Source organism: Apiospora marii (genome assembly GCF_038362585.1).
Source record: "Apiospora marii strain CBS 49790 chromosome Unknown utg000003l_segment0_segment0, whole genome shotgun sequence".
Taxonomy (NCBI): Eukaryota; Fungi; Ascomycota; class Sordariomycetes; order Amphisphaeriales; family Apiosporaceae; genus Apiospora; species Apiospora marii.
Window position 1 is genome coordinate 7,289,180 of NW_027117374.1, and position 13,465 is coordinate 7,302,644.

The 13,465-nt window shown below is 50.7% G+C and overlaps 3 protein-coding genes across 3 annotated transcripts; 2 read left to right on the plus strand and 1 right to left on the minus strand.

Annotated features, from left to right (window-relative positions):
• Positions 1-6,628: 6,628 nt before the first annotated feature.
• On the plus strand, positions 6,629-7,862 carry PG985_005771 (NAD(P)-binding protein; the record flags this gene model as incomplete). The annotated part of the gene is given in 6 exon segments (XM_066825540.1): positions 6,629-7,095; positions 7,156-7,267; positions 7,333-7,423; positions 7,482-7,566; positions 7,634-7,649; positions 7,665-7,862. The coding sequence occupies 6 exon segments, from the start codon at positions 6,629-6,631 to the stop codon at positions 7,860-7,862; spliced, it is 969 nt and encodes a 322-aa protein (XP_066688700.1).
• A 178-nt stretch (positions 7,863-8,040) lies between these two features.
• On the plus strand, positions 8,041-8,220 carry PG985_005772 (uncharacterized protein; the record flags this gene model as incomplete). The annotated part of the gene is made up of 1 exon (XM_066825541.1): positions 8,041-8,220. One exon carries the CDS (start codon positions 8,041-8,043, stop codon positions 8,218-8,220), a length of 180 nt encoding a protein of 59 aa, XP_066688701.1.
• Positions 8,221-8,789: 569 nt separating this feature from the next.
• On the minus strand, positions 8,790-9,159 carry PG985_005773 (conidiation-specific protein 10; the record flags this gene model as incomplete). Its single annotated transcript, XM_066825542.1, has 3 exons — positions 8,790-8,900; positions 8,973-9,060; positions 9,116-9,159. The coding sequence occupies 3 exons, from the start codon at positions 9,157-9,159 to the stop codon at positions 8,790-8,792; spliced, it is 243 nt and encodes an 80-aa protein (XP_066688702.1).
• Between the last annotated feature and the right edge of the window lie 4,306 nt (positions 9,160-13,465).

Here is a 13,465-nt window from a genome sequence, read left to right on the forward strand (position 1 = left end):
GGGACCGAGTAACAGAAAGGAGAATAAGACAAAGTAAATCTTTGGGATTTTTGCAATCGAATCGAAAAAGCTACGCCACCGTGCATGTAGGCGACTTTTCATCCTGAGCCTCTGGTGTCATCCCTGTTGCATTATTTAGGCTCCATCTCCTCCTCCCCTCTCTGTTCTCGCACTGCCGGGAGTCCGGCGAAAACAAGCTAGACAAATTGGACCTCGGAATCGAAATAGAAGAAAAGAGCGCTCGGTGAGCGCTGCTCTTGTCCATGGACAACTGACCCAAATCACTTCTCTTTAATAATGAGCAACATTTTAGACAGAACAACTTCCCATAATTAGCTCGAGCGCAGCCGAAAGCCATGGCCTCTAGCTACATCCGTTGCTAAGCCACGTACAGTTAACCTTTTCGCTGTCGAACTCTCACCCCCGGAAGAAACTTTCAATAGGTGATGTTTCATTAACAATCAGATGAGATTTTATATAGGCAATCGCCTTCCAATGGCCATTGAGGAAGCAGTCAGTCTTGGAACAGACTTTGGATCCCACTGCCGTTAGAGCTTGCTCTGGATTATGATTGCAATTGGTATCCAATGCCGCATGCAGGAGACCTAGTAACTACACGACGGCTTCCCTTTCTTCGATGGAGGTAAGAAACTTAATTGCCCAAGCTATCTAAGTTAAGGAAAGCATTCCGAACCCTAACCTGAGAGAACAGTGGGCCAATAGTCTAGAAAGGCAGCAGGTGTTATCGAGCAGCGAAAAGCGACGTAAGAACCTTGGTTATCACCGCGCATCAGTAGCATGCGGTATGTTACATACCTGAGTTTCTCTTATAAGAAAATCTCCTAGCTACGACGGCGCTACTGACACTATTTCCTTAGGACATTGTCGGCATCGAAAGATCAGATGCATCTTACAGCCCGCTGGTCTTGGTGGCCCATGCATGAACTGCATCCGCCTCAACAATGGGTGCAGCTTCTGCCCCGTGGACCAACAGCCAGCAGCACTGATTAAGCAGAAGCAGGGAACGCGCTCCTCGGTAAGATCAAAGATCCAATTGGCACCCTTCCCGGTCATGGCGACTGGACAACCATCGTACGTGGCGCGGCACCAGATGTACCCACGACTCAGCACTATGCAATCGCTGTAGCACATGAAGCCTTCAACCAGGCCACACGCGTCGGCAGACACTCATCCAGTTACCCCTGAGGGTAAGTCCAACTCCTGTTTTGTTCGACAATCCCAAACGCCCCGAGATAACTTCTAAATGCGAACTGTTTAAGGTGGTTTTATTGCTAAATGGAAATCGACAAATGTTCTAGGAAGCGCCCCGAGGATGGGAGCCTACGTATTTGCTCTCGGCGTACATAATTGGATAACGACGGATGTTGGCAACGGCAGCTTAAGCAAGAGCACCGATGTCACAAACGCTTCATGGCGGGTCTATCCTCAAGCACCACTTGGGACACAGGCATGCTCGCCGCACATGACGCATGCCTTACCCGCATCGGCCACCTGGTTGGCCGCATCAGCCAGTGCTGTAATGACGGCAGGGATAAATAGGGAAGTAGTGTCTTGCGCCGAAGACGTACCATGGAGCTCATGCGCCACAGCAACGACGAGGTCCATGTCATACGCCGGCGGCAGTGGCCCCCACGAAGTCTATTCGCCCATGGCCGGGCACGCAGAATTTAACAGCCATGGGCGAGTTCTGGCGAGGACAGCGTATCACCATCGACTCTGACATCAATCTTCTCAAGGGAAGTGGCAGCAGTAGGCAGGGCGGTGGATCATTACGCGGCCTCGTTCTTAGCAGGTCCCAGCTCGCCCCCGAGCTACGGGGATGAGGTCTCAACATTCGAATGGTGTCTACGGGCGCAGGACTGATGAGTAGAAGCCATTATAATACAGTGAGGGCACCGCCGGGTACTAGGAAACGTTTGGCGGAGGCGAGAATATTTACCAGCATACTATATTTGTAGTACAATGAAAGATAAAAAAGCAACTAAGAGTAGCTGTGTGCCAAGTTTCGAGTAAAAAGGAATCGGGACGCCGGCTTGGACAAGTCAATTTTTACTGACGTGGCTTCTGGTTCAGCTAAATACTGGCACCGACTCAAGAATGGACTACCCATTAAGGGCGCCAAACCCCACCTCAGGGTCACCTGTATGCCAGTCGTGTCGATCGTCTAGGTGTTCACTTTGGCCAAACTGCCGCGCCTCTAAGACAAAGTTATGAGAAGTATGTGAACCAATGTTGCATTCCTGGGGTTTCTGTCCCCTCCTCTTGGACCTCAATGTCGCCCGAGTTCTGGAGCGGGCTTAAGAGTGGAAGGCCAAGGTATGTGACCCACGGCGCCATCGGGGAAAGAGCGAGAACCACCCCTCTCTAGCCGTTAATTAGTGCTCCAGACCTTCACGACACGTAGCGATGCGGCAGCCTCCTCTTCAGGGTTAAGAGCCTGAAGGCTTGTCAAGGAGGCAATGCCACGAGCAGTGGGTCTCTCCTCTCAGGCCAGCACAATCATACTTGGCTGAGGTGTACAAGTCCAGGTCTTACTCGACCCATTGAGCACCACGACGTAGGCGGCAGCTGCGACACATACAACTATCTAACGCCAGGATACGGGAAGTAGACGCTGATCGAGACGACTCCAACTGGTTGGCGGGGTCTACCTGTTTTAGGTAATTCAGCTACCCCGCCCTTTCTATCTGCTGAATCTCGGGTCAGCTCCACTTGCAAGCCCAATGCAATGAAGTTACTAAGAATCTCGCAAGGTTCCGAAACCATAGCAACGAAAGCTGATCACAACGTTAGTTATCCCGGCACGGTTAGGACGCCAAGACGTCGTCTACAGCCGTGGATCTGGGCATCCACCACTCCATCGATTATCTCGGTGGCGCGAGGTCCGTGGACGCCACACGGGAAGCGTCGGCGAGAACCTTCAGTTCGGGAGACTCAACAGTGTTCTTGGATCTCCCTCACTATACTCAAAGGTACCAGTTGGAGTCAGGATGCGTGACGTCTCGCTTTCTGATCCCCGACAAAGCAAGTACGTGGCCTTGTCATTCTCAGCAGCGTTATTCTCGGCAGCCGTATTCTCAGCAGCTGTATCGTCTCTACCCTGCCGGATCAGGAATAACAAGGTCTCCTGCAGTCAGCGTCTACCGTAGCAGCTGGAAGCGACCCCGCCAAGTCGTACAGAGTGAGGATGGAGATCGGCATCCACTCGGCCAGTGAACCTGAACAGAAGCCGACGATCGCATGGATTGGCAAAGGTCTTTTTTCCTTGCTTGGGCTAGTTCGGTCGCCACGACATTCTCCCAGCGTCCGACGAGCGGCCGACGGGCAGCCAAAATGCATCTCGCCGTACTCTTAAATAGTCCCGGAATCGAATGGAGTCAGGGTACTCCGAATCAATTGGGCTGCTGTTCTGGTTCGTACTTTCCGTATCTCTAGGCAAAGCACGCTCCTTTGGCATCCTTTCCTGATGTTCCACGCCCAGTCGTCCAGAAGTGGCCAGCGCAGTACGGTACAGTACTCACCTGTTCATTATGAGTTAGTCATTCTCGAAGCCAGCGATTTCTCGATGAGGAACTGCTTCTTGGCAGCCGGTCTACCCATGCTGCGTCAAGTTCCATGCCGGCGTAGTTATGGTCCTGTATACGTACCGTAGACGGCCTACCGTACTATCGTAGGTACTGAAGAAACGGCTCCTGCAACATTCGTACCGCTTACCGACCACCTGTTGACATGGTTTTTTCCAGCGACGCCGGAAAGCGGATCTGCGCCGTAGCAGGAGTGACCGAATGCTTCTAGTGCTGATGGCGGTGGAAGTGCGCTTTCGCGGTCGTGCCTGGCCGTCAACGCTTGTGAAGTCCTTTACTACGGCTTCCTCCAGTTTCTGTACTCGATGAACAGGTGAGATATCCTCTGTGTCCGCTAGCCACGCCATAGCTACCGATACTGCACATACGGCCCATACGGATGGTGACACTTGTCGTCGGCTTTGTAGCAGGTTCTGGTTGGCACCACTGGCACGAGTTCTGGTCCCATGACTGGGCCTCGCCGACGACACACACTCCACCGCTCTCCTGCGTATGTAGTCCTTAGAACGCTGCTGAAGCGCTTCTGTGGGTCTGTGTTGGGTCCTGTTCATAACAGGCAGCCCAAACGCATCTGGCGGTTCTCTCAGGTAGCCAAATAGTAGCATGCGCTCATGGTACCCCAGATCTTCAATGCAGCTATTGTGGTTCGTACCGACCAGTATGATAAGGTGATAACAGCTCGGTTATTTGCACCTATTTCTGCCCACGCTACCTGAAACGACTTCCGGTCCCATTGGCTTGATACCTCAGGGTACAGTTGCCAGAAAGGGACGGTGCAATACTGACGGTTGACTTCTATGCAGTTCATCTTGCGATTGTAGACCTTCGATCAAGAAGTGCTCCTTCGTAGCCGGTGCCAAGGTATCTTACCAAGCTTTACATTTGGATTCATGCTGTGTGTACCCTTTCGGACGTACAGGAGTGTGCAATGGTTGAGCTACGGTAGGGCAGATGTATGCCTCTAGATGTAGAGCTGCTGATGGCGCCGCCGGTTCAAATGAGCAAAGCTAGCGAACAGCAGCAAACTCGGAGCGAATGGGGACACAACCGGGCGCTGGTCCTGCCGTGCGCTAGTATTGGTCGTGTCGCACTTTGTTGCTCTCACGAGGCACTTTCGTGTGCCTCCATTTTCCACCGAGTAGACGGTATACAGAAATGATACTAATAGGTTAAAACACTCATTCCGGTCCGCACGGCCAGTCTCCCATTGTATGCTTTTCGATGCGCCGATTCTGAGCGGACCAGAATCATCCAGTAACATACAGTGGTGCTTTTGCTGCATAAGCTCGAAGAGTCTCACAGGCTATTTCCGATCCTGAGCTCTATGGGCACGTGGTGCAAAATCGGAACCGCCGCGCAAAATGGCACTAGAGGCGAGAATGGACGCCGGATGGACAGCTTGTAATGCAGCCCATTCCTGTTCTGGTGCACAAGCCAGAGCCGGATGTTCCCACCGCTTCGCTTGTACCATTCCTGCATCACATCGGAGTCTGAATCATGCAGCAACATATTCTCTTTTTGCTGCATCCGTCGAGAGCTCGAAGATCCTCGCGCTATTTCCGGTCCTGGCTTCCACAGTTGCTTGCAGACCTGTTGGCCCTACTCTTGGAGTGCCGAGTCGGAAGAGTAGCAATGGCGCGCTAGCGCGGCTAGCGGGCCTGGTCTAGAACACACCATTATTGGCGCGGAGCCGATTCGCGACCCCGCGCCATTAGGGCCAACACCCAATCTCCCAGCTGCGCGAGAACTTCTCCCCTTCAAGTCACCGAAGAGAAGCTGGGCCTGAAAACTTGTTGAAATCCTTTCGCCAACATGGGTCCTGGAACCAGATCAGCAGAGCTCATAGCGAGGTTCACTCAACTCGAGCTGAACCGGAGATGTAGAGCGTCGGGCGACACCTAAGAACTTCCGTGCAAAACGGATGAATAAGCTTTGTGGTAGAATGCTCCTGCTCACGCCCTATCATGCACACCCGCACGTCTCACCGAAAATATAGACCCTGTTAGATCCTGCAGGGAGCATCCTGCTGAAAGGAAGTCGGTCTAAGAACCATCATTTAATCATCATTCAGCTGTCCTGCAACTTGAAGCATATCATTGGCATATCTGCCCGCTTCATACCTGCATATCGCACTTGTCATATATTTGTCGCTTGGAGCTAATCTTCCTGCTCCGGGTGCCTGCGTGCTGCTAGTGTGGATCCCGTGCACTTGAGATGCAGATTTCCACTTCCGTGCATCGTGGCCGCTGCCCCACCAAAGTAACAGCTCCCGCTCCAAATGTCGTGGGCAGTATGGATCAAGACATCTATCTCAACAGCATCCCGAGCGTCACTTTGTCGTTGTTGGCTGGCCAAGCCCCCGTGTTCACCTCTGGGGTCGTGATCAGAACTTCACCGCATCGTATTCTATAACTGCATGATGCCGTGTTATTGTCGGTCGCTTTTGCCATGTTATGACGCGGAGATAGACAGGCGAAAATACTGGTGCAACGCCACTGCGTTGATGCTGCAATTCGGGAGCTTACAACCCCCCCCCCCCCGGGCGGGCCCGCGCCGGAAGCGGTGTACTGATGACAGTCCGACACCTTTCCTCTTTGAATTGATAAATCAAAACCTCCACTCTCCACATCTAGCCAATACTTGCCTTGTTGCAAATTCCAGGTGATCTCCTCACTGGGCCGGCTACTGTAATATTCTATGCTGTGCATAAGAGAGCTTGCTTATTCTGGTGTGGTTTCTCGTCGGCTCGGAGCCTTTGCCCCATGCCACAAATTCACTTCTCTCACCTCCTCACAGCACAATCTGGGAATATGCATATGATTAACTCGCACGGGCGTTGACGTGATGTGGTCGATGACGGGATCATGACAGCATTTTCCTCACGTTTCTGATTTCCTTGCATTCAATCACCACGATTGCAATCCTCGCCTCTATAAACACGGTCGGTGTCCTGCTTAGTTAGATGGAACCACCTTGAAGCAGCCTTCGAGCTATGAGATTGCACTTGAATACCTAAAAACACCATGTCAAGGCACGTCTGTATCACAGCCGTCGATGGCAATACAGGCTACACCATCGCCGAGCTCTTGCTGAGCGATCCGTTCAAGTCCAAAGTTGGCTCCGTCGTCGGCTTGGCCTTGGACGACTCCGCTAGTAAAGCCAAGGAGTTCACCGCATTGGGAGGAAAGCTGGTCTCACACAAGCCGGGTCGCATGCGCGACATGATCAAGACGTTAAAGGAGACGGAGTGCGACGTGCTGTGTCTCGTTCCGCCAGCCCATCGTGACAAGGAGGACATCACTGAGGAGCTCATCCATGCCGCAAAGAAGGCTAACATCCCCAACGTTTGTATGATCAGTTCCGTTGGCTGCGATTACGCCGATCCCAAGAAGCAGCCACACATTCGAGAGTTCATTGAACTAGAGAGTTTATTCCTATCTTCGAAGGGAGATGCCTCGACGGAGACTGGACACTCGCCGGTTGTAATACGGTAATGAGTTGCCCGGACGAGAAGATAGCCGAGACAAATCAAGCTGACATTTGGCTTTAGGGCTGGGTTCTATGCCGAGAATTTGTTATTGTATGCGCCCCAAGCACAATCAGAGGGTGTCCTGCCCTTGCCCATCGGTGAGAATCACAAGTTCGCGCCCGTGGCGCTTGGAGTAAGAAACTCTACACTGGCTGCCGATGAGCTGAAGAGGCATGCGATAACCAGTTCTCTATATAGGATGTTGCCCAGGTGGCGGCCCACGTCTTGACTGGTCGCGGAGAACATGGATTCGACGACAGACATCGCGGTCAGATGATGGTCGTTACAGGTAAGCCCAGCAGAAAAAGCCAATTCGAAGCTCAATCATCATAACAATCATCATATAGGGCCAATGTTGTGCGCTGGCGCGGAACTTGCGACAGCTGCGAGCCAGGCTTTGGGCAGTGAGATGAAATTCGAGAGCATTTCCGAGTAGGCAAGCCACCTCTCGTTGTTCGTTTGAGCACCTGCTGGGACTTTACTAATATTCTTTTTCCAGGAGCGAGGCCAAAAAGGTCCTCAAGTCATAGTCCGAGAGCGACCAATCGGAGCTCCAGTACCTCTTGGAGTACTACAGCCTCGTTAAAGAAGGCAAGACGAATTACATATCAACAACGGCATTTGTCAATGTGACAGGCGACCGCCCCACTGAGCCGGTGGATTTCTTCAAGATGTACCGCGACGAGATAAAGCCGGTAGCAAAGAGGGCAAAGCGGGCTCATAAGTAGAACCATAACGAGACAACTGACGCCGGTCACTGGGGCTCTCAAAGGTCTGTAAGACACCTGTTTACTCTAAACGACCATATATGTAGAGTGCGTGCAAGGACCTGCAGATTGGTGCTCGCAGGCTAAGCCACAGCGTCTTTGGTGTGTCCTTGGTGAGTTATAGTATCATATAACTCAAATGTCCATGCATTATTCGGAGACGTTGGCCAAGACGTTCGGCCGAACTAAGCACCTTGTGCCGTCGCGCAGTCACCCGAGCGCCGGCAAGAATCCTGCATTTGAGTCTGTTTTGGGCTTGATGAGCGTGCCAATGGATAAGCTGGCCGACTTATTCCGCAAGTTCTCTGGTAATAGTTGATTATACTACTGTTGCACCTCGGGAGAGCTAGATTTAGTTAGGAGTGGCCAGGTGCTTAATAAGAGTCAACAGTAATCATGTATCTTGCCCTGAGGCTAGATCATTTAATATGAATTGACGTGCGACGTCAGAATCAGTGGAGTTGTGTTGCGGTAGCTTTCCAAAAGAATAAGCCGAGGAGGCGCGCGGGCAGAGGGGCGATTTCGGCTTGCGGAAACCACCATTGACCAACCTGCCGTGACATCCTACAACATCTCACATGAGGCCTTGCGATCCTAACAAGATGTTAATAGTGAAATATGGTATGTTAGAATAGCTCTCGTTTCATTGGGACCCAGACATATCCACAGGCATAACTTGATAAATTTCGTAACGTAACAACTCGTTCGCGGCGCAAATAATTGCAAGTATTTCCTCTAGAGATACACGCTAACTTTTCCAGCATCTGCGATCCGCTTGCTGCAATGCCTAACCTTTCCGTAACTGCATTTTAGTATCCGATCCGTAGCGGGGTATCGTAGTAACCCCGCTTCTGGGCACCGTACACCATATTGTTGGTCGAGTTTAACCTACTCGGTGCTGGTGTGGGATCCGCCCTTGCGGCCAGCCTCCTGTGCCTTTTCGGAGCCAGGCTCAAAGGACCCACTGGAGGCCTTCCCTCCCTGAGACGCTATGTCGCGCTGAGGATGTTGTCAGTTGCAATTGATCACGCTAAATGCTTTTCGTCTAATTTTCCTATAATGGGTACGAACCTGCTTGTCGGCATCCATACTGGCGAAGCCAGAGTTGTGGCTTGACTGGCCACCCTTGGACGCGATTTCCTGCACCTCTTCCTTGGGGCTGGCAGGGTTAGCTGGTGTGCAGGTTCTAATAATCAGGACCGGACGGATCTCACCGGTTGGCAAAGTTGCCCGGATTGGTGTTTTCAGTGAGCGGCATTGTTGATACTGTGGAGTGGATGTTTCTCGAACAAGAAATGCGAGTTATGCGTAACTGATAATGAAGTCGAATGTAGGCATGATGAAGAAGAAGGAAGACCGAGATAGTTCTTAATATATTATGAACACGAGTATGCTTGCCTCCTATGCCGAGCTTTGTCGTCATATTACAATTGCGATCCCTGGCATGGCTTGAATGTCGTTGGCTGGTGCATAATCTACGACGTCAAGTTTTCAGTCTCGCTGCAACCTATTGCGCAAGATCCTGTCAATCTGCCTGAACCTGACGTCGACGCGGGGGAAACTGCCGAACTAGCTGCAAGAAACAAGAAACTGACCCGATTGATTGCTACATATCCTACTGATTTTCATGATGTAAGTGGGTCACCGAGAGTGAAGACGTTGCAGTATCCCCGAGCTCGAGGGCTTGGTTCTACAGCGATAAGTCGCTGACTGTCCATTGAGCTACAATAGCGTCTCGTGGAACGGTAGATATAGCAAGCTGCTGGCTTGCGGATATGAAACGTTGATGATAGGATGAGCTTGAGTTGGGCCTCACCAGGCAGCTGCTGATCTGGTTCTAAAACCCGTTATTGACGAGGATTGCTCCTGCTGCTTCTCTTCAGCGCGTTTCAACAAGGACAAGTTCTCGCGTGGTCCAGAAGGCTGGGCAATTGGTTCTAATGACGCGGGGTCGCAAATCGAACTCCGAGCTAATGATGGTGCTTCTAGGGGACCTGGTTCACTGCAGTAGTAGCGTTAGCGTTAGTGCGCCATTGCTACTCTTCCGACGCTGTCCAACATTCGGGCCAACAGGTCTGCGGGCAACTATGGAAGCCGGGACAGGAAACAGCCTATGGGAGTCTTCGAGCTGATGCGGCGGAAAGACAACACTGGATGTTACTGGGTGATTCTGATTCATCCGGACTCGGCACGCCACACGGGAAACGGCACAATCGGAGAGTACGCTTGTGCGAACCGGAAATGGTTGTTTCGGTCTCTCAGTATCACTTTTCTGCGTGCTGCTCAGTGTGAATTGACGGGAGCCGAAGTGCCTCTTTTGAGATAACAAATGCGCCACACCCAAAAAGGGGACGCGACAGTATCGGCGTATGATCATGTCCCTATTCGCTGTCCAAGTCTGCTGCTGTTCGCTGGCTTTGCTCATTTGGACCGGCGGCGCCATCAGCAGCTCTCTCTCCCCTACCGCAGCTTAACCATTCTATACTCCTGTACGTCAGAAAGGCTACACCAGCATGATGTCCGCAATCCGAATGCAGAGATTAGTAGGATACCTTCGCGCGGCTACGAAGAAGCACTTTCTAGTCAAGAAATCTCTCCCTTCGCAAGATGGAAGGCACCGTCAGTACTGCACCGTCTCTTTCTGGCAACTGTACTTCGCGGTACCAAGCCAATGAGTGCAGTGAGTACTTCAGTCGTAGATTATACGGTGCTAATGGTTCAATTGCCCAATTTCAATCTAGGTAAAGCTTTATTCCCTATATTCTACCAACCATTCTCCCGGCCAGCTCGTGCGGTTTGTTTCCCGTACTCTAGTAAGATGTCTCAGTGTGCCTTGCCGAAATCTCTAGATTCTGCATGCGGGTTTCCAACACAGGAGCATTGCTCTGCGTACAACTACCCTTTGCCCTCTCCAAACAAGGCTGGACTAGCCCCTCGACACTGCGGTCAACCGGCAAAGGTCACATGTCGAGCAACTACTTCACAAGGCCCGCAACATCACTCTCTGCAGAGTTCGCTCTATCGGTGATGATGTCCTCTGGCTAACTCCATGCCATCTCCGAGAAGGGCCGAATTAATCATACAGGGCCATGGCGGACGGAGATCGGATAGTTAGCCCACATTGTACGTATTAGGAGACCTTGGCGCCGGAAGTACAGCAAATTGAAATCCTTATGCGTCAATGATACCCGTTTTCCGCTACTAACGCCCTCGACTGCTGTAACCTATTCGCGGTTAGGAGAGCTCTTGACGAGGATTCTCTTTATACCTTAAAGCCTAACGACTATCTAGTTATTGCCGGCACCGGGTTAACAGCCGATCTCGTCTATGTTCTAATGTGAAAGGGGGGGTATGCTTGATTATATCCTCCTGAGCCGGTGGAGAAACTCTCGAATGCTGGCCTTGGTGGTGGCATTGGCGCGCATAAAGTCCATTCTCCTTGAAATACTAGAACCGATAGATAGATGTTTATGCAAGAAATTGGTGATCCAGCCCTTCTTAAGAATGCGGTGGTCACTATTGGCTTTAAGTATTCGCTGAGCGAACATTCTGACCACGATGTGCGGAGGTGCGACTTCTAGTGTTGTCTGAGTGATGACCCAGGCCTCAATGCGCGACTCTTCTGTGATAGTTAGGAGCTGCCGGTCCTCCCGAGCCTGTTGCTGCCACTTCCGGCCCTCTAAGTGCTCGGTCAGCGTCGCACGACCGACATGGTTCTTCTTGGCTGCTTTTCTAAGCGAGAGGCCACTCGTGACGTCCTGAATCGCAGCCTGCAAGTCTGACTCGTTTACTATGAGGTTGCTGAAAAAGAAAAAGAAAGAACGAATCGATCGGTGTGGTTTAATTGCTTAGGCGGTAAGAACTGACTTATTTATATGCGGATGGGATGAGGGCGCGATTCAGGGGCTGTCAGAAATACCGGCTCGTTTAGGGGGGCTCGTTGAGGGGTGAGCTGTCTTATGCGGTAAGTAGCAGCGACCTCGGCGCTCCGCAGTAATGCCGGTGGGGCGATTTGACGTCTTGGTAGTTGACAGAAGCGGCAATTGAGGAAATGAATGTGTATATTGATCCAACTGTTAAAGAAAATCAAACAATAAAATCCCCCAATACCTAAGTAAAATGTGCCAGATATACCGTGTGTACAAGTCCTCCCTTCTGGCGTTATAGCCCAACCTCATTTTACTCATTGAGCTATTATGAAAAGATATTAACTGTAGCAAATCCGGGTTTCAAGAAAGTAGGTTCGATAGAGATGATGTAACTAAACCATGGAAATAACTAAAGTTATCTCTTGAAGAGTAGTAATGGATCACTATGAAGTAGTGAAATCAAATCTCATGTCTCCTGTACGGTAGTTAGAGGTACGAGCTTCCGTGGTAATAAATAAGCCAGAATCCTGACTTACCCGGGAGGTGGAATGCATGCACACTCCTTGTTAGATCTTGCATCGGGATTGCAGCATAATATCTCTTCAGGCTTACAAAGATCATCATGATCATGACCTCCTTGCGCTAGGTCTTAGTCAGTGCGGCGCTCGGTAGTATTACGGTTCGCGTGGAATGTTGTAGGAAACGAACCTTTGAGCATTTTCCCATGAGTGTGTTGGAAACCCGCGACTAATTTCATGCATGAACATTGTTTATTCTTCTTAGCGCCTGGTGGGCAACAAAGAAATTCTGTCTTGGGATCGCATATATCGTCATGGTCACCGTCGTAAGTTTCTGTTCCGCACTGTTAGTCAGAACCGGTGCAACATACATTCTGCCGCCCAAAAGGAGATTTGTTCACTTACCAAGCTTGGTTACAAGGGTTTTCAGAAATGTCGATGATTCCTCAACTGGGACCTCCGCCATCTTGTTGCTTGGACAGCTACCCTTGCAACAATACTTCTTATAGCCGGTGACACAGCATGCTCCATCGCCACATCCATCGGTCGCACAGTCGGTGTAACCCTTATCACATGAGCCAGCACAGAAAGGGGCCGTGCCGCTCCAGTAGCAATTTGCAGTCGAGTCTACGACTGAGCCGTCCAAGAAAACTTGCCCATCTAAGTCTTTAAATTAGCATGTAATTCGAGTAATCGGCAAATACAATATATCGTAGCTTACCAATGGCTGTTGTGCAAGCCACTGCGAGTAATGATAGCAGAACAGGAATGATAGGAACCATACTGGCGATTATATTCTGGAAAGTTGGGCGTTGTGGAATTGCTTTGATTGCCTTAGGGATGGGCTAAATCTCAAGCTATATGTATTGTTCATGTGTCCCTATATTAGCTGCCTATTCAACTTAAGGTTCGTGCTTCTGGGTTTCTTCGCGTAATGACGTTCAATTTTGATCGATTGAATGTAAGCATTGTTGGGGGGAAGCTTAACCAACCTTAGTACCGTATGTGACTTTGAATCAGTAAAATAATCACTCCAAAGCTGTAAGAATGAAGTTACAAGGAGAAAGAGAGTTACCAAAGTACATCAAACGCCGTTCCCTGTTTGAAAGCATATTCTATGCAGTGGACGCGTGGCTAGCTCACAACGAATCCTGCCGTCATTAAAATGACAATGACT